An 18,243-nucleotide genomic window follows, 5' to 3' on the forward strand; every position below is an offset into this window, starting at 1 on the left:
GTTACAGGATGGAGGATTGTGTGAGTTAGCCCTCCCTCCTGGGTGTGTGTGTGTCAGGTTCCAGTAGCATCTGTCTGTCAGGTCTCAGTAGTGTGTCCCTGCCTATTAGGAGTGGCCCCTGGCCTAGCTCCCAGCCAATCAACAGGGAGGTAAATGCATACATCAATAAACTGTTAGACCCCGATCTGCTGCACATGAACAATGAGGGTCCGGGAGGAGGGATCTGCTGCACATGAACAATGAGGGGCCAGGAGGAGGGATCTGCTGCACATGAACGATGAGGGGCTGGGAGGAGGGATCTGCTGATGAGGTGCTGGGAGGAGGGATCTGCTGCTCATGAACAATGAGGGGCTGGGAGGAGGGATCTGCTGCTCATGAACAATGAGGGGCTGGGAGGAGGGATCTGCTGATGAGGTGCTGGGAGGAGGGATCTGCTGCTCATGAACAATGAGATGCTGCTAGTAAGGCAGAGGATTGCAATGATAGCGTGACGTCTTTGAGCCGGAGAGGGAAATGTGTGTGGATCATAAACCACTGTTTCTCTCGTTCAGCGTGTGACACTGTGACTCCCTGTCACCGGTTGTTTTCCTGCCAATTGAAACCTCATCAGTCTCGTCCTCTCCACTCGGCTAGCAGCTTCCAGCGACAAACAGGCAAATGGTTTTCAACACAGAGCTGTTGACAAGGCCATCCTCTGAGAGGCCTCTATACTAGCAGCACCAGACAGCTCCGAGCCACTGAGGACCTGTAATTGTGGAGCCGGAGTGAACAGCCTTTACTGCCACGCCTCTCAAGGGCTTGGTTTTCATTGGCTTAACATGACAATACCCTATTTTATCCGCCTCCTGGCCTAAAAGCTGTTGGCGTTGAGTCGACACCGTCGTCCATACTCGTTGGCACCATTTTGTTTCTCTGGTCTCCAACATATGAATGTGATGGGGGGGATCTATACAGTTATGTATTGGGGTAATATTATAAGGTCCCTGGTAATTGACAGGTGTTATGAGGTAGTATTATTTACTGAATGAGTGTAGTGAAAGTAGCTCTTCGACAAGTGTCCATAAAATGACATCTGACCAGTATTCTACTGAAACTCTGCTACTTGTCCCCTCTATGTTTACTGGCTAGTGATTCGCTCCTGACATCTGAGTAGTTTTGTCCTTTTGACAGCTGATATAACAGTGTTTCTTTCTGTCTCTTTTGAATGGAGTTCCCTGGATTCTTTTGAATGGAGTTCCCTGGATGCTTTTGAATGGAGTTCCCTGGATGCTTTTGAATGGAGTTCCCTGGATGCTTTTGAATGGAGTTCCCTGGATGCTTTTGAATGGAGTTCCCTGGATGCTTTTGAATGGAGTTCCCTGGATGCTTTTGAATGGAGTTCCCTGGATGCTTTTGAATGGAGTTCCCTGGATGCTTTTGAATGGAGTTCCCTGGATGCTTTTGAATGGAGTTCCCTGGATGCTTTTGAATGGAGTTCCCTGGATGCTTTTGGTCAGTCGGTATCTTAGGCCTTTTCAGAGGAGAGAGGATGCCTGCCTCTGAGGAGAAAAGACAAGATTAGTGACAGTTGTTGCTCAAGGATTTCTAACTCCTGGTTTGTGTGAGTATTTCTAGAGCACTTTCTATACATCCTGGTCAGAGCCAGGAGCACCTGACCAGAACAGGTCCTCCAGAGTCCACGTTAAGGTCGGGAGAACGTTCCAGGAATGTTGTAACCTGGACCAACCCTGAAGGCAACACGCCGTTGGTGAGGTCACGGCTGTCTGAGCACCTGGTGTTCCAGCTCGGCTTGTGCCAGCGAGCCGCTCATCCAGAAAGAACAGCGTGTAAACTCAACTCAGAACACGTTCCAATTCCAATCCATGCAAGTCCCTTTATACGAGGAATAGTGAATGAACGATTGAAAATGGTGGCTGTTTTGTTGTCTATTGTGCATGTTATGTGTAGTGTGGTTGAAACACTGAGGATATTTGGTTGTTAGGTTGAGTCCAGCCTCTACAGATCTAGCTGTGTGTCTCTTGTTTCCAGGGATGAAGACTAGTCACTCCCTGCGCTCCCCTCCTCCTCCCTCTTATCCCCCATTCATTTCTCCCTCTGATCTGATCGACAGCCCAGAAAAATTCTATTTAATGACCTGCCTCTGTGCGCGTAATATGATTTTACAGCCTGCTATGGTCAAGCCCAGGCCCAATTTACATAATGATCACCACCGCCAGACAGGGCCTGCTGGGCCGCCGTTGCCCTGGCAACAGGAGAGAGAGGGGACAGGAATGGAAGGGGGAGGATGTAGATGGAGGGATTGGAGGAGGGGAATGAGAAATGTGAGGGGAGTCTGCCTGGGGTTAAGGGGGTTGTGAGTTCCTGACAGGTCAGAATAGGTCTCTCTCCCCCCACACCCCCTCACTCCTTCCTTCCTTCCTCAGAGTAAAACAGAAGTGACACCACAGCAGGGCAAAAGGCCACTACCACCCCCTTTTTCTTCCAACCCCTCTTTACCATTAAACAAGGTAAAATGAGAGGAATGCGTGAAGAAACAAAGGAGAAAGCCCCCGTCTCTCTGTCCCACGCTCACACACACCTGCTGGGCCATCTGCCCCACAATCCATTAGTTCTTCTCTCCCCAACACAGTCAAATTAGATTAGCTTTGTGTCAAGTCTCTCCTATGTTCCTCTCTGGAAATAAGTTGGGAGGAAAAGGGTTGTGTTTTGGCAACTATGTCTGTGGATATTCAAGAGCAGCAGAACTGGGTCCAACCCTCCAAATGTGGGGCTCTAAAGTGCTCTGTCTGCGTCAGGCCTGAGGTATTGTCCCCCCCCCCGCTCTATACCAATGGTGTTGGTGATAGATATTGCTAGTCAGGCAGCCTCCCCTCTCCTTTCTTTCCCTGTCTTCTGTGAAATGGCTGCGTAGTAATTGTGAAGTATTACCCTGGTTTGTCTTCCTCCTCCCAAATGGTATTATCATATTTCAAACGGCTAATGAAATAAGGCCAGCTGTCTAATGGATGTGGGATAGAGGGAGACCAGAGTTGGTTTGTTTTAAGGAGAGCTCCCCCCCCATTCATTTCAGTTAAGAGCAATGGGACATCCGGGGTCTAGATGGACTCTGGAGTGGACTGAGGGATTTAGGCGTGTGTGTGGGTGGGGGGGCATGCCCCCTTGCTGTGTTATCAAGCATAGTGGTGTGTGTGTGTGTGTTCAACCAACCAACACTGAAATGGTTTCTTGGAAGGTGCGGTAGAGGTGTAAACATTGACATTGTCATCTTCTCTGTCTGTTAGTAATCACATCTGGCTGCTGATGTAGTCCTCTCTCTCTGTTAGTAATCCCATCTGACTGCTGATGTAGTCCTCTCTCTCTCTGTTAGTAATCCCATCTGGCTGCTGATGTAGTCCTCTCTCTCTCTGTTAGTAATCCCATCTGACTGCTGATGTAGTCCTCTCTCTCTCTGTTAGTAATCCCATCTGACTGCTGATGTAGTCCTCTCTCTCTCTGTTAGTAATCCCATCTGGCTGCTGATGTAGTCCTCTCTCTCTCTGTTAGTAATCCCTGTTAGTAATCCCAGCTGGCTGCTGATGTAGTCTCTCTCTCTCTGTTAGTAATCCCAGCTGGCTGCTGATGTAGTCTCTCTCTCTCTGTTAGTAATCCCAGCTCTGCTGATGTAGTCCTCTCTCTCTCTCTGTTAGTAATCCCAGCTGGCTGCTGATGTAGTCTCTCTCTCTCTGTTAGTAATCCCAGCTGGCTGCTGATGTAGTCTCTCTCTCTGTTAGTAATCCAAGCTGACTGCTGATGTAGTCTCTCTCTCTGTTAGTAATCCAAGCTGACTGCTGATGTAGTCTTCTCTCTCTGTTAGTAATCCCAGCTGGCTGCTGATGTAGTCTCTCTCTCTCTGTTCCCAGCTGGCTGTAATCTCTGTTAGTAATCCCAAGCTGACTGCTGATGTAGTCCTCTCTCTCTGTGTTAGTAATCCCAGCTGACTGCTGATGTAGTCCTCTCTCTCTGTTAGTAATCCCAGCTGACTGCTGATGTAGTCCTCTCTCTCTCTGTTAGTAATCCAAGCTGACTGCTGATAGTAGCTGATGTAGTCCTCTCTCTCTCTGTTAGTAATCCAAGCTGACTGCTGATGTAGTCCTCTCTCTCTCTGTTAGTAATCCTGCTGACTGCTGATGTAGTCTCTCTCTCTCTGTTAGTAATCCCATCTAATGTAGTAATCCCATCTGGCTGCTGATCTCTCTCTCTCTCTGTTAGTAATCCCAGCTGGCTGCTGATGTAGTCCTCCTCTCTCTCTCTCTGTTAGTAATCCCAGCTGGCTGCTGATGTAGTCCTCTCTCTCTGTTAGTAATCCAAGCTGGCTGCTGATGTAGTCCTCTCTCTCTCTGTTAGTAATCCCAGCTGGCTGCTGATGTAGTCCTCTCTCTCTCTGTTAGTAATCCAAGCTGGCTGCTGATGTAGTCTCTCTCTCTCTGTTAGTAATCCCAGCTGGCTGCTGATGTAGTGATGTAGTCTCTCTCTCTGTTAGTAATCCCAGCTGGCTGCTGATGTAGTCTCTCTCTCTCTGTTAGTAATCCAAGCTGACTGCTGATGTAGTCCTCTCTCTCTCTGTTAGTAATCCAAGCTGACTGCTGATGTAGTCCTCTCTCTGTTAGTAATCCAAGCTGACTGCTGATGTAGTCCTCTCTCTCTGTGTTAGTAATCCAAGCTGACTGCTGATGTAGTCAGTCCTCTCTCTGTTAGTAATCCAAGCTGACTGCTGATGTAGTCCTCTCTCTCTCTGTTAGTAATCCCAGCTGGCTGCTGATGTAGTCCTCTCTCTCTCTGTTAGTAATCCCATCTGACTGCTGATGTAGTCCTCTCTCTCTCTGTTAGTAATCCAAGCTGACTGCTGAATCTCTGTTAGTAATCCCATCTGACTGCTGATGTAGTCTCTCTCTCTCTCTGTTAGTAATCCAAGCTGACTGCTGATGTAGTCCTCTCTCTCTCTGTTAGTAATCCCAGCTGACTGCTGATGTAGTCCTCTCTCTCTCTGTTAGTAATCCAAGCTGACTGCTGATGTAGTCCTCTCTCTGTCTAGTCTCTCTGTTAGTAATCTGTCTCTCTCTCTCTGTTAGTAATCCCAGCTGGCTGCTGATGTAGTCTCTCTCTCTGTTAGTAATCCCAGCTGGCTGCTGATGTAGTCCTCTCTCTCTGTTAGTAATCCCAGCTGGCTGCTGATGTAGTCCTCTCTCTCTGTTAGTAATCCAAGCTGACTGCTGATGTAGTCCTCTCTCTCTGTTAGTAATCCAAGCTGGCTGCTGATGTAGTCCTCTCTCTCTCTGTTAGTAATCCAAGCTGGCTGCTGATGTAGTCCTCTCTCTCTCTGTTAGTAATCCCAGCTGGCTGCTGATGTAGTAGTAATCCCAGCTCTCTCTCTCTCTGTTAGTAATCCCAGCTGGCTGCTGATGTAGTCCTCTCTCTCTCTGTTAGTAATAAGCTGACTGCTGATGTAGTCCTCTCTCTCTCTGTTAGTAATCCAAGCTGACTGCTGATGTAGTCCTCTCTCTCTCTCTCTGTTAGTAATCCAAGCTGACTGCTGATGTAGTCTCTCTCTCTCTCTCTGTGTAATCCCATCTGTAGTCCTCTCTCTCTCTGTTAGTAATCCAAGCTGACTGCTCTCTCTCTCTCTCTGTTAGTAATCCCAGCTGACTGCTGATGTAGTCCTCTCTCTCTCTGTTAGTAATCCAAGCTGACTGCTGATGTAGTCCTCTCTCTCTCTGTTAGTAATCCCAGCTGGCTGCTGATGTAGTCCTCTCTCTCTCTGTTAGTAATCCCAGCTGGCTGCTGATGTAGTCCTCTCTCTCTCTGTTAGTAATCCCAGCTGGCTGCTGATGTAGTCTTCTCTCTCTCTGTTAGTAATCCCATCTGGCTGCTGATGTAGTCCTCTCTCTCTCTGTTAGTAATCCAAGCTGACTGCTGATGTAGTCCTCTCTCTCTCTGTTAGTAATCCCAGCTGGCTGCTGATGTAGTCCTCTCTCTCTCTGTTAGTAATCCAAGCTGACTGCTGATGTAGTCCTCTCTCTCTCTCTGTTAGTAATCCCAGCTGGCTGCTGATGTAGTCCTCTCTCTCTCTCTGTTAGTAATCCCAGCTGGCTGCTGATGTAGTCCTCTCTCTCTCTCTGTTAGTAATCCCAGCTGGCTGCTGATGTAGTCCTCTCTCTCTCTGTTAGTAATCCAAGCTGGCTGCTGATGTAGTCCTCACCATGTTCCTCTCTCCTCTCTCTTCCAGACTGAGATTGCTAAACGGCTCAACGCAATTCTCGCACAGATCATGCCTTTCCTGTCACAAGAGGTGAGTACCCAACACATCCATCCTAATGCAGTCTTAACATAAAAAACCTTCTGGTGTTCCCATGGTTGTGTAGGCCTGTTGTATAGAGCCTCTTTTCAGGCCCTATATTATTCACGCTTCATCCCTGTTCACATGTTACGGTTTTGATAAGTTTAACCCAAGATGAGCCTAATTCTGTCTTAATAAATCTGTGTCTCTGAAGCAGGCTCTCTAACCATGGAAACTTGCTGTACAGTACCCTACCTAAAGTTGACTAAACCTGGTCTCTGTTTCTCCCCACCAGCACCAGCAGCAGGTTGCTCAGGCTGTTGAGCGTGCCAAGCAGGTCACGATGACTGAGCTCAATGCCATCATCGGGGTACGTGGACTTCCCAATCTGCCTCTCACCGTGTGTACCCCTCTTACTTTACTTCATTCAGCCAGAGGGGGGTGAACCTGCATGTACGGAGGGGCCCTGTAGTCCACTAGCAATATACTGTCTCAACTCTCATTTCACAAACATTTAGGCCCATCTATCCCATAGATCTCTCTCGTTCAAAGTACACTGTCTGTCCCCCCTAGCACTACACAGCTCAAATAACCAACTCATTTGAATTTCGCTGTGTAGTGCTGGGGCAAAAACCAAAACGTGCACCCGGGGAGGGAAGAGGACCGAGTTTGGGACACTGATGTAGAGGATGTTACAGTAGCACCCTGGTAGAGGATGGTTACTGTAGTGTCCTGGTAGAGGATGGTTACTGTAGCGCCCTGGTAGAGGATGGTTACTGTAGCGTCCTGGTAGAGGATGGTTACTGTAGCGCCCTGGTAGAGGATGGTTACTGTAGCGCCCTGGTAGAGGATGGTTACTGTAGCGCCCTGGTAGAGGATGGTTACTGTAGCGCCCTGGTAGAGGATGGTTACTGTAGCGCCCTGGTAGAGGATGGTTACTGTAGCGCCCTGGTAGAGGATGGTTACTGTAGCGTCCTGGTAGAGGATCTTTGGAGGGGGGCACTAGCTTGCCACACTATGTCACCATCATACCCCTCCCACGTGCAGCGTTGCCCCTGTCACCACCATACCCCTCCCATGTGCAGCGTTGCCCCTGTCACCACTGGTTTTTCATTATGAGTTGATGTACCTTATGTGATGCACTGTCTATTTGATTTACCAGTTACCATGGTGGTTTTGATTAATTTATCTTCAATTATACATACTATCCCAACTGGTCAGCAGTATGTCGCTCAGTCAGCAATCAGTCCTTCAAGGGCCCCCCTCCTGCAATGGCTGAGAGAGTGGCTGGTGTTGGTTGTGAACCGAGAGAGAGTGGCTGGTGTTGGTTGTGAACCGAGAGAGAGTGGCTGGTGTTGGTTGTGAACCGAGAGAGAGTGGCTGGTGTTGGTTGTGAGTGGCTGGTGTTGGTTGTGAACCGAGAGTGGCTGGAGTTGGAACCGAGAGAGTGGCTGGTGTTGGTTGTGAACCGAGAGAGAGAGAGAGTGGCTGGTGTTGGTTGGAACCTGGTGTTGGTTGTGAGAGAGAGAGTGGCTGGTGTTGGTTGGGAACCGAGAGAGAGAGAGTGGCTGGCTGAGAGAGTGGCTGGTGTTGGTTGTGAACCGAGAGAGAGTGGCTGGTGTTGGTTGGGAACCGAGAGAGAGTGGCTGGTGTTGGTTGTGAACCGAAGAGAGAGTGGCTGGTGTTGGTTGGGAACCGAGAGAGTGGCTGGTGTTGGTTGGGAACCGAGAGAGAGTGGCTGGTGTTGGTTGTGAACCGAGAGAGAGTGGCTGGTGTTGGTTGGGAACCGAGAGAGAGAGTGGCTGGTGTTGGTTGGGAACCGAGAGAGAGAGTGGCTGGTGTTGGTTGGGAACCGAGAGAGAGAGTGGCTGGTGTTGGTTGTGAACCGAGAGAGAGTGGCTGGTGTTGGTTGTGAACCGAGAGAGAGTGGCTGGTGTTGGTTGTGAACCGAGAGAGAGTGGCTGGTGTTGGTTGTGAACCGAGAGAGAGTGGCTGGTGTTGGTTGTGAACCGAGATATTCACAGAGAGGGTAACGTAAAGACCTGGCTGAGATTAGAGCGGTAACACTGATCAGATCATGGGGCTTTGCTCTGATTCCACTTTGCCAGTAAGGATGTTTTTAATTGGATAAAGGGCTCCAGCCAGTGCAGTCTTCATCGCTACCTCTCAGCCTTCTCATTCCTCTATAGGCTCACCAGTAGTGTCCTGAAGCTGAGATTACACTTACTGTTATAGCCTCTCCCCACCCCCCACACACCATCTTAGAGCTCTATGGAAACTAGGCTATAGAACCTAACCATGTTGTGACTGTATCATAATAAGGCTGTACCTAGTAATCCCTTAACCCTGAAAGTCAAAGCTCTCCTCATTCCACTTATTTGATCTATTCCAGTCGTGCACACCTGATCCAGTTAACCAGGGGCTTGCTGAGGAGGTGACCTGAAGCCCAGTGTGTTGTGTGTTTCTAGGAGCAGTCGGACCCATCTGGGAATCTGAACACTCTGAAATGACAACACCTCGTCTTCCTAAATTCCTAGAACATCTATTGTTCCTTCCGCCCTATTATATAAAGCTAACATGCTAGCTGTTTTTACTAGTTCGAGCTAGAAGATCCTCTTAGCGGTCAGTAGCTATCCTGCAGCACTTAGTGGTTAGCTAGCTGACCCCCTAGCGGCCAGTAGCTATCCCGCAGCACTAAGTGGTTAGCTAGCTGACCCCCTAGCGGTCAGTAGCTATCCTGAAGCACTTAGTGGTTAGCTAGCTGACCCCCTAGCTGTCAGTAGCTATCCTGAAGCACTTAGTGGTTAGCTAGCTGACCCCCTAGCTGTCAGTAGCTATCCTGAAGCACTTAGTGGTTAGCTAGCTATCCTGACCCCTAGTTGTCAGTAGCTATCCTGAAGCACTTAGTGGTTAGCTAGCTGACCCCCTAGTTGTCAGTAGCTATCCTGAAGCACTTAGTGGTTAGCTAGCTGACCCCCTAGCTGTCAGTAGCTATCCTGAAGCACTTAGTGGTTAGCTAGCTGACCCCCTAGTTGTCAGTAGCTATCCTGAAGCACTTAGTGGTTAGCTAGCTGACCCCCTAGCTGTCAGTAGCTATCCTGCAGCACTAAGTGGTTAGCTAGCTGACCCCCTAGCTGTCAGTAGCTATCCTGAAGACCTTAGCGCTTAGCTAGCAGTTAGCCAGCCCCATAGGTGGGGTCAAGCCGGCCAGAGGCAGATATTGGAATTCAAATAAGGCAATGAGCCAAGACTGTGACCCCCGTTTCCAAGGTAATTACTTCCTCCTCTCCTTCCAGCCACCAGGTGGTTTAATTTTACTGTTCAGCAGACAGACAGACACGCCTTTGCCATTAAGCAGGGGCAGGGCTGTGGAGCTCAGCAGCTTGGCACACAAACACTATGAAAACAGGCTTTTATTTGTTGGAGGAAGAGATGGCAGGAAATCAATTTCCGTGCTGCCACTGTGTGGGGGAGAGAGCAAGGGATAGAGGGATGGAAGAGGGAGGTCATTAAATATCTGACGGTAATCAGAAGCCAGCAGGGTTTGGCTAGTTGATGTGCGTGTCTGACTAAACGATGTCCAGTGTCAAATGGAGGCACATACACACAATCACACACAAACTTCTATCAGAGGGAGAAACTAAATTGACAGGGAGAGTGACAGAAGTTTACATTTAACCCTGTTTTCTTTAAACCTAAGGGACTCAACTATGTCATCTTTACACTGAGGGACACAAATGCAGAGTAATTTGTCTGAGAAAGAAGATCTATAGACTTAACTCAGCCCTGATGAAGAGGAAGAGAGACGCATATATATACACACACAAGTATATGTGGACACCCCTTCAAATCAGTGGATTCGGCTATTTCAGCCACACCTGTTACTGACAGGTGTATAAAATCGAGCATGCAGCCATGCAATCTCCATAGACAAACATTGGCAGTAGAATGCCTGACTAAAGAGCTCAGTGACTTTCAATGTGGCACTGTCATAGGATGCCACCTTTCCAACAAGTCAGTTTGTCTCATTTCTGCCCTGCTAGAGCTCCCCCGGTCAACTGTAAGTGCTGTTATTGTGGAGTGGAAAGGTCTAGGAGCAACAAAGGCTCAGCCGCGAAGGGGTAGGCCACACAAGCTCACAGAATGGGACCGCCGAGTGCTGTAGAGTGTAAAAATCGTCTGTCCTCGGTTGCAACACTCACTACAGAGTTCCAAACTGCCCCTAGAAGCAACTTCAGCACAATAACTGTTTGTTGGGAGCTTCATGAAATGGGGTTCCATGGCCAAGCAGCCACACACAAGCCTAAGATCAACATACGCAGTGCCAAGCATCAGCTGGAGTGGTGTAAAGCTTGCCGCCATTGGACTCTGGACAAATGGAAATATGAATCACGCTTCACCATCTGGCAGTCTGATGGAAGAATCTGGATTTGGTGGATTCCAGGAGAACGCTACCTGCCCGAATGCATAGTGCCAACTGTAAAGTTAGATGGAGGAGGAATAATGGTCTGGGGCTGTTTTTCATGGTTCAGGATCCTTAGTTCCAGTGAAGGGAAATCAAATTGCTACATCATACAATGACATTCTAGATGATTCTGTGCTTCCAAGTTTTTGGCAACACTTTAGAGAAGTCCATTTCCTGTTTCAGCATGACAATGCCCCCGTGCACAAAATGAGGTCCATGCGGAAATGGTTGGCCGAGATTGGTGTGGAAAAACTTGAGCGACACACACTCACACAACCAGTCCTCCAGAAAGGGAGTGACACACAGAGTGCACCCTGACCGAATCACCCTGACCGGGTCAGATTTCTTTTCCCAGTAGTCAGTCAGTCTCCCCTCCCCAGGCCAGTGTTATCTCAGGAGATATACTACCTGCTAATCTGTCCTCTTCCCCAAGCACAGAGTGACCTGAGAGAGAGGGCGCTCCACTAAACAACATATTCCAACAGGGTTTACAACCCCCACTACAACACTGCATACCTGCCAGTTTGTATACAAACTGTTTATATGGTTTCATACAGTAAAATAGCTCTGGACAGACAACAGTTTACACACTGTTTCCCATTGCTTCCCATAACACAGGTGCACTAATCTAGCTCTCCAGACAACCAGCACAGTTGGTGTACAAACAGTTTGCACATGGTGTTCCAGAACGTTAACCCATTCCGAAGTAATCACGGGTCTGTTCATTGTTAATCTTACCAAGTAGACAAACTAGGTGCCCATTCATTTAGGTCATGTGTGAAGCTACTAGCTTTTTTTAGCACTGCCTTGTTCTTAGATAAAGGTTAACAGGGCAGGATGAAGTTTCCCCCAGACACTGATCTAAGACCAGTTTAACAAGTTTCCACCCCAATGGTTAAAGTTAGGATTTGGGCAGGGAAAGCTGATCCCAGATTTGTACCTAAAGGCAACATCAATGGTTAACAGATGGGTTACTGTTGGTGTTTTGCATATCTGATCTAGTAACCCCTATGTAAATGGTCATCTGTTGGACACACCATTCATGTAAACATGTATTCCAGCGCCCGTTTTGTGGTTCTGGGCCAAACATTTTCTAATTGGAGGACCCACTCGTTCACTTTGCATGGTTTTTTTTTTTTGCTGCAGATTTGAGTGTCAAATTCACATTTCCATTTGGTTTGAGTGTGTCCCTTTTTTCACACAGAGGGCATTTGTCTGCAGTCATATTGGCTCAAACCTCTGTGTACATTTTAGTACCTCATTATTTACATATTAGATGTCTCGTAGATATGGCTTTGGTTTTCATCTAGGTGGAGCGTAGCAAACTGGCTAAATGGACACTACACAGTCTAAAGAATACAGAAATTAGACTGCTAGTAAGACCAGACTTTTATATTGCCCTATACGTCAGTATGTGTAGGCCTATCCCTCTATTTAATGAGTATTATTATTATTATTATTATTATTATTATATATTTTTTAAAATATATTTTCTACTCAACACCTGAAAACAAATTAATACACGCCACTGTGTGATTCTGGCATAAGAACCTCAGCCATTGCAGGTACCTCAGCCCCCTTGAAGGACTCTCATACTGCTGACCAACCATGTGTTCTCACAGTTCATTTCACTTTGGACATTGTGTTATCGTAGCCTTACCACTCAAACTGTACTGCATTGCATGCACCTGTGGTTAGCCTCCTAACATTAGCAAACATCGAGCTATAGCTAGCATTAGCAAACATCGAGCTATAGCTAGCATTAGCAAACATGGAGCTATAGCTAGCATTAGCAAGCATGGAGCTATAGCTGGCATTAGCAAGCATGGAGCTATAGCTGGCATTAGCAAGCATGGAGCTATAGCTGGCATTAGCAAGCATGGAGCTATAGCTGGCATTAGCAAGCATGGAGCTATAGCTGGCATTAGCAAGAGCTATGGAGCTATAGCTGGCATTAGCAAGCATGGAGCTGGCATTAGCATGGAGCTATAGCTAGCATTAGCATGGAGCTATAGCTGGCATTAGCAAGCATGGAGCTATGCATTAGCAAGCGAGCTATAGCTGGCATTAGCAAGCATGGAGCTATAGCTAGCATTAGCAAGCATGGAGCTATAGCATTAGCAAGCATGGAGCTATAGCATTAGCAAAGCATGGAGCTATAGCTGGCATTAGCAAGCATGGAGCTATAGCTGGCATTAGCAAGCATGGAGCTATAGCTAGCATTAGCAAGCATGGAGCTATAGCTGGCATTAGCAAGCATGGAGCTATAGCTGGCATTAGCAAGCATGGAGCTATAGCTGGCATTAGCAAGCATGGAGCTATAGCTGGCATTAGCAAGCATGGAGCTATAGCTGGCATTAGCAAGCATGGAGCTATAGCTGGCATTAGCAAGCATGGAGCTATAGCTGGCATTAGCAAGCATGGAGCTATAGCTGGCATTAGCAAGCATGGAGCTATAGCTGGCATTAGCAAGCATGGAGCTATAGCTGGCATTAGCAAGCATGGAGCTATAGCTGGCATTAGCAAGCATGGAGCTATAGCTGGCATTATTACTGAGCTAGAACTAAGGAAGATCTCAATTGCGTACTCTTTGCGTCCCCTCTCCTCGTCTCCTTAAAACCCATTGGATGAGAAAGCCAGAGGTCCCTCCCCTCTGACCTCCTCAATGGGTTTTGAGAAGAAGAGAGGACTTGAGTGTCTAATTGAGATCTTCCCTAGCCACAGCTACCTCCTCTTACCACCCTTTTTCTTTGACTCCTACAGCAACAGCAACATGCTGTCTACCCAGCCTTCATGGTCAGTGTTTGGGAGATGGATGGAGGGAATGAGAGGAGATGTGGTTGACGTTTGTTTGAATTGCTGCCACTGTTAGCATGTCAAGTGGTTTTGTAACAACAGATAACCACTGTGTGGTAGGAAGTCGGGAACTAAAGCATGCATTGGATGTCTCCATACTGAAAATTGGCTTCCTTCCCTTTGTTCGCTTTCCTTCATCCAAAAAAAGGTCAGTGCAGGAAAGGAAGCACTTTAAAGTATTGGAACCCAGCCTCGTTTGTTTCTATGCTCTTTAGTCAGGTAGTCTGCCAGCCAGTTATTCTTTCATAGAGTCAGCTGGAATCAACACTAACAGTCTGTCTGTGGGAGCTGTGATTTGCCCCGTTAGCTTTAATAGTCTCTTCTCTGCTCATCCCCTCCTGACAAAACCCGGCTAAGATTTGGAGTCATTTACACAGATGAAAACAGATATGTGTGAAAGGAAGTCGGTCACCTCTTTATCCAGGAATATTGAATCGGGGGCAGTTTATTTCCCCTATCCCTCACTCTTCTCCTCGTCCGCCTCGGTGGCCCCTTAATGAGACTTCTTGATGATGCTTCTCTGCATGCTTCCCTCATTAGGCATCCTCAACAGGGACTTCTCTGCTCTATCCTTTTCCTCCCTCCCTAACACAAATAGGCCTCTGCTCCACACACCACCAGCACAATATTGATTAACAATCCTGCCTGTCTAAGTGGGTTCCATCCATTCTATACCGCCAGCCCCTCAGCTCCAGATAATGAGCCTACTGGATAATAGGCCTATTGTTAAGAGACCAGACTTGATCAACCTTTACTGTTAAAAGGCTTTACAAGCTCTGTGTATGTGTTTCCCCCTCCTCTCCGTCTAATGAGTAGTATGGGTCAGGGGTATAATACTCCCAGCTAGCTATCAGGAAGGTCAATAGATTGGTTTGGGACTGACACATGATGGATGTGCTAAGTGTTATTTAACCTGGTTTTAAAGCACTCGCTTCCCCTTTTCAGCTGAGTGGCTATTTAACTCCCGCCTGTTAGTCTGGATCCCTGAGTCCATCTCGTCTCCCTCTCCCTCTGTCTGTCTCTCTCTCTCTCTCTCTTTCTCTGCCCTCGCTTTCTCTCTTACTCTCTCTCTCTCTCTCTCTCTGACGTTGACAGGCTCCTGGGAGGGCTAAGTGTCTGTGTCCCGCCCTCTCTGCCTGTTAACAGTCTTTGCCAGAGGGCCAGGAGATGGGCGGCTGGCTTTGCTTGTTGGGTGTTGAAGGGTTTGCAGTTTTTATTTTCACCTGCGGTCATGCCGTGTGTGAAATGAACCCCATGTGCAACCCTCTGGGAATACATCCCCATCCATGTTCTTGTCTGTAGTGTCTGCTAAAACAGTCCACATAGAATAGAGATCTTCCAGTAGGAAGCCTGGACGGTTAACTAGCAGTTGTTGTGTTGCCGGCTGCTTCTCACTAATTGCTGCAGACAGCTGGTGTTTGGGCGCAGTTCATCCAGTATTTATCAAGTGTATCCTGTTCATAAAATGAGGTGGACTTTCTTTAGTACGACGTGTGTGAAGGATACAGGGTGTGTGTGTGAAGGATACAGGGTGTGTGTGAAGGATACAGGGTGTGTGTGTGAAGGATACAGGGTGTGTGTGTGAAGGATACAGGGTGTGTGTGTGAAGGATACAGGGTGTGTGTGTGAAGGATACAGGGTGTGTGTGTGAAGGATACAGGGTGTGTGTGAAGGATACAGGGTGTGTGTGTGAAGGATACAGGTGTGTGTGTGAAGGATACAGGGTGTGTGTGTGAAGGATACAGGGTGTGTGTGTGAAGGATACGGGGTGTGTGTGTGAAGGATACAGGGTGTGTGTGAAGGATACAGGGTGTGTGTGTGAAGGATACAGGGTGTGTGTGAAGGAAGGTACAGGGTGTGTGTGAAGGATACAGGTGTGTGTGTGAAGGATACAGGGGGTGTGTGTGAAGGATACAGGGTGTGTGTGTGAAGGATACAGGGGTGTGTGTGTGAAGGATACAGGGTGTGTGTGTGAAGGATACAGGGTGTGTGTGTGAAGGATGTGTGTGTGAAGGATACAGGGTGTGTGTGTGAAGGATACAGGGTGTGTGTGAAGGTGTGTGAAGGATACAGGGTGTGTGTGAAGGATACAGGGTGTGTGTGAAGGATACAGGGGTGTGTGTGAAGGATACAGGGGTGTGATACAGGGGTGTGTGTGTGAAGGATACAGGGGTGTGTGTGAAGGATACAGGGTGTGTGTGTGTGAAGGATACAGGGTGTGTGTGTGTGTGAAGGATACAGGGTGTGAGTGTGTGAAGGATACAGGGTGTGTGTGTGTGAAGGATACAGGGTGTGTGTGTGAAGGATACAGGGTGTGTGTGTGAAGGATAAGGGATACAGTGTGTGTGTGAAGGATACAGGTGTGTGTGTGAAGGATACAGGGTGTGTGTGTGAAGGATACAGGGGTGTGTGTGTGAAGGATACAGGGGTGTGTGTGTGAAGGATACAGGGGGTGTGTGTGTGAAGGATACAGGGTGTGTGTGTGAAGGATACAGGGGGTGTGTGTGTGAAGGATACAGGTGTGTGAAGGATGTGTGAAGGATACAGGGGTGTGTGTGAAGGATACAGGGTGTGTGGGGGTGTGTGTGTGAAGCATACAGGGGTGTGTGAAGGATAGGGGTGTCAGTGTCATTGAGATACGGGGGGTGTGTGTGTGCATAGGGATAGGGGTGTGTGTGAGGGATACGGGGGGGGGTCCCAGGCCCAGGCCCTCATAATAGTCTGAGGTATTTGTGAGGAAGATGTCCTTATTGCTAAGGATGGTTGTTAACTACTAATCTTTAACAAACATGAGGACTGCAGTTTAATTCAACTCCCCAACTCCCTCCTTCCCATGGTTTAGGACTGTTATTGGGGAGGGGAGGGAGACTAACAACTTTATGTACTAGGACAATGGTTCTCAAACCTCTCCTCGGGGACCCCAGACGGTCCAAACCTCTCCTCGGGGACCCCCAGACGGTCCAAACCTCTCCTCGGGGACCCCCAGCCAGTTAATATATTTGATCTCTTCCAGAACTAGCACACCTGATTCATCTTGTCAACTAATCATCAAGCCCTTGACTTGGTGAACTAGTTCTGTTCTAAAACACAATAGTAACATGGGGTTCCTGGAGAGGAGATTTGAGAACCACAGTACCAGGGCTTGTTATCCAGTGGAGTGCCACGTTTAGACCTCTGCAGATAGGAATGTGGCATTGACATCAGCTCTAGACAGTACATATTTCTGAGAGTTTGTGTAACGTTGTGCCCACCTGAACTAAGCCCCCTCCATGTGTTGTATATCCAGTCCCCCAGTCTCTTCCCAGCCGACCCACTTGTCCTATGTCTTGTTCCCCAACAGCAACAGCAGCTCCAGGCTCAGCACCTGTCCCACGCTGCCCACGGTGGGCCACCCATCCAGATGCCCCCGCACCCCTCGGGCCTACAGCCCCCCGGCATACCCCCCATCCCTGGCGTGGCAGGCTCCGGTCTGCTGGCGCTGGGCGCTCTGGGCAGCCAGGCCCACCTGCCCTCCGTCAAGGACGAGAAGAACAACCACGACCTGGAGCACAGAGGTGAGGCGCTTAAGGGTGTGGATAGTTAGGTGTTTCTGCTCAATGTGCAGTGTCACTGCATTGCGGCCATTTTGGATCCATACAATAGGCATTGTGGTTTGACATTGCGGCCATTTTGTCCCTGCTCAGTGGGCATTTGTGGCTCTAAATTACAGCCATTTTGGTTCTGTGCTAATTTTGTTTGCGTATGAGTTGGGTGGCCTGATGTCCATGTACTCTCATACCATAGTGGCTGTAAACACTCATGAAATGAACTTGTCTGAATGTGAAACCAAAGTATTTAAAAATGTATTTTTCTCGTGAATGCAACACATTAAGTCACAATACATGTTGCCATTCGTACTAACGTTCTTTTCACTTTCTCCCTCTTGGCCTGTCATCCTTTCACTCCCCCCTGGCGATCCCTCTGGTAAAAGAACGAGAGTCGAGCACGGTAAGTTCTCCTTTATTCTTCTGAGCCCCCCGTCCATCTCCACCGCCCTCTCCGCCCCTCTCTCGCCCTCTCTCTCGCCCTCTCTCTCGCCGCCCTCTCTCTCGCCCTCTCTCTCGCCCTCTCTCTCGCTCTCTCTCGCCTCTCTCTCTCGCCCTCTCTCTCGCCCTCTCTCTCGCCCTCTCTCTCGCCCTCTCTCTCGCCCTCTCTCTCGCCCTCTCTCTCGCCCTCTCTCTCGCCCCTCTCTCTCTCCCTCTCTCTCGCCCTCTCTCTCGCCCTCTCTCTCGCCCCCTCTCTCTCGCCCTCTCTCTCGCCCCTCTCTCGCCCTCTCTCTCGACCCCCTCTCTCTCTCTCGCCCTCTCTCTCGCCCTCTCTCTCGCCCTCTCTCTCGCCCTCTCTCTCGCCCTCTCCTCGCCCTCTCTCTCCCTCTCTCTCTCGCCCTCTCTCTCGCCCCCTCTCCCTCTCTCTCAGGCCCCTCTCGCCCTCTCTCTCGCCTCTCTCCGCCCTCTCTCGCCCCCCCTCGCCCCCTCTCCTCGCCCCCCTCTCTCGCCCTCTCTCTCGCCCCCTCTCTCTCGCCCACCTTGTCCTCCCTTGACATTGATTTTGAGCCAGTCTGTTTGGTGAG

At 48.8% G+C, this 18,243-nt stretch overlaps 1 protein-coding gene across 7 annotated transcripts in view; it reads left to right on the top strand.

The window, feature by feature from the left end:
* The window catches only part of tle3b (TLE family member 3, transcriptional corepressor b), a 68,426-nt gene that overhangs the window by 13,326 nt on the left and 36,857 nt on the right, over positions 1–18,243 (top strand). Inside the window, exons 6-10 of one of the 7 annotated variants that reach the window (XM_042317859.1) lie at positions 6,263–6,325; positions 6,609–6,713; positions 13,542–13,574; positions 16,975–17,188; positions 17,560–17,621. In XM_042317859.1, coding sequence (XP_042173793.1) covers positions 6,263–6,325; positions 6,609–6,713; positions 13,542–13,574; positions 16,975–17,188; positions 17,560–17,621 — 477 coding nt within the window. The remainder of the gene's footprint in view (positions 1–6,262; positions 6,326–6,608; positions 6,714–13,541; positions 13,575–16,974; positions 17,189–17,559; positions 17,622–18,243) is intronic. The other 6 variants (XM_042317862.1, XM_042317860.1, XM_042317861.1 and 3 more) reach the window with 6 other exon arrangements.

This window comes from Oncorhynchus tshawytscha, unplaced genomic scaffold (assembly GCF_018296145.1).
Source record: "Oncorhynchus tshawytscha isolate Ot180627B unplaced genomic scaffold, Otsh_v2.0 Un_scaffold_7322_pilon_pilon, whole genome shotgun sequence".
In the NCBI taxonomy this organism is placed as follows: Eukaryota; Metazoa; Chordata; class Actinopteri; order Salmoniformes; family Salmonidae; genus Oncorhynchus; species Oncorhynchus tshawytscha.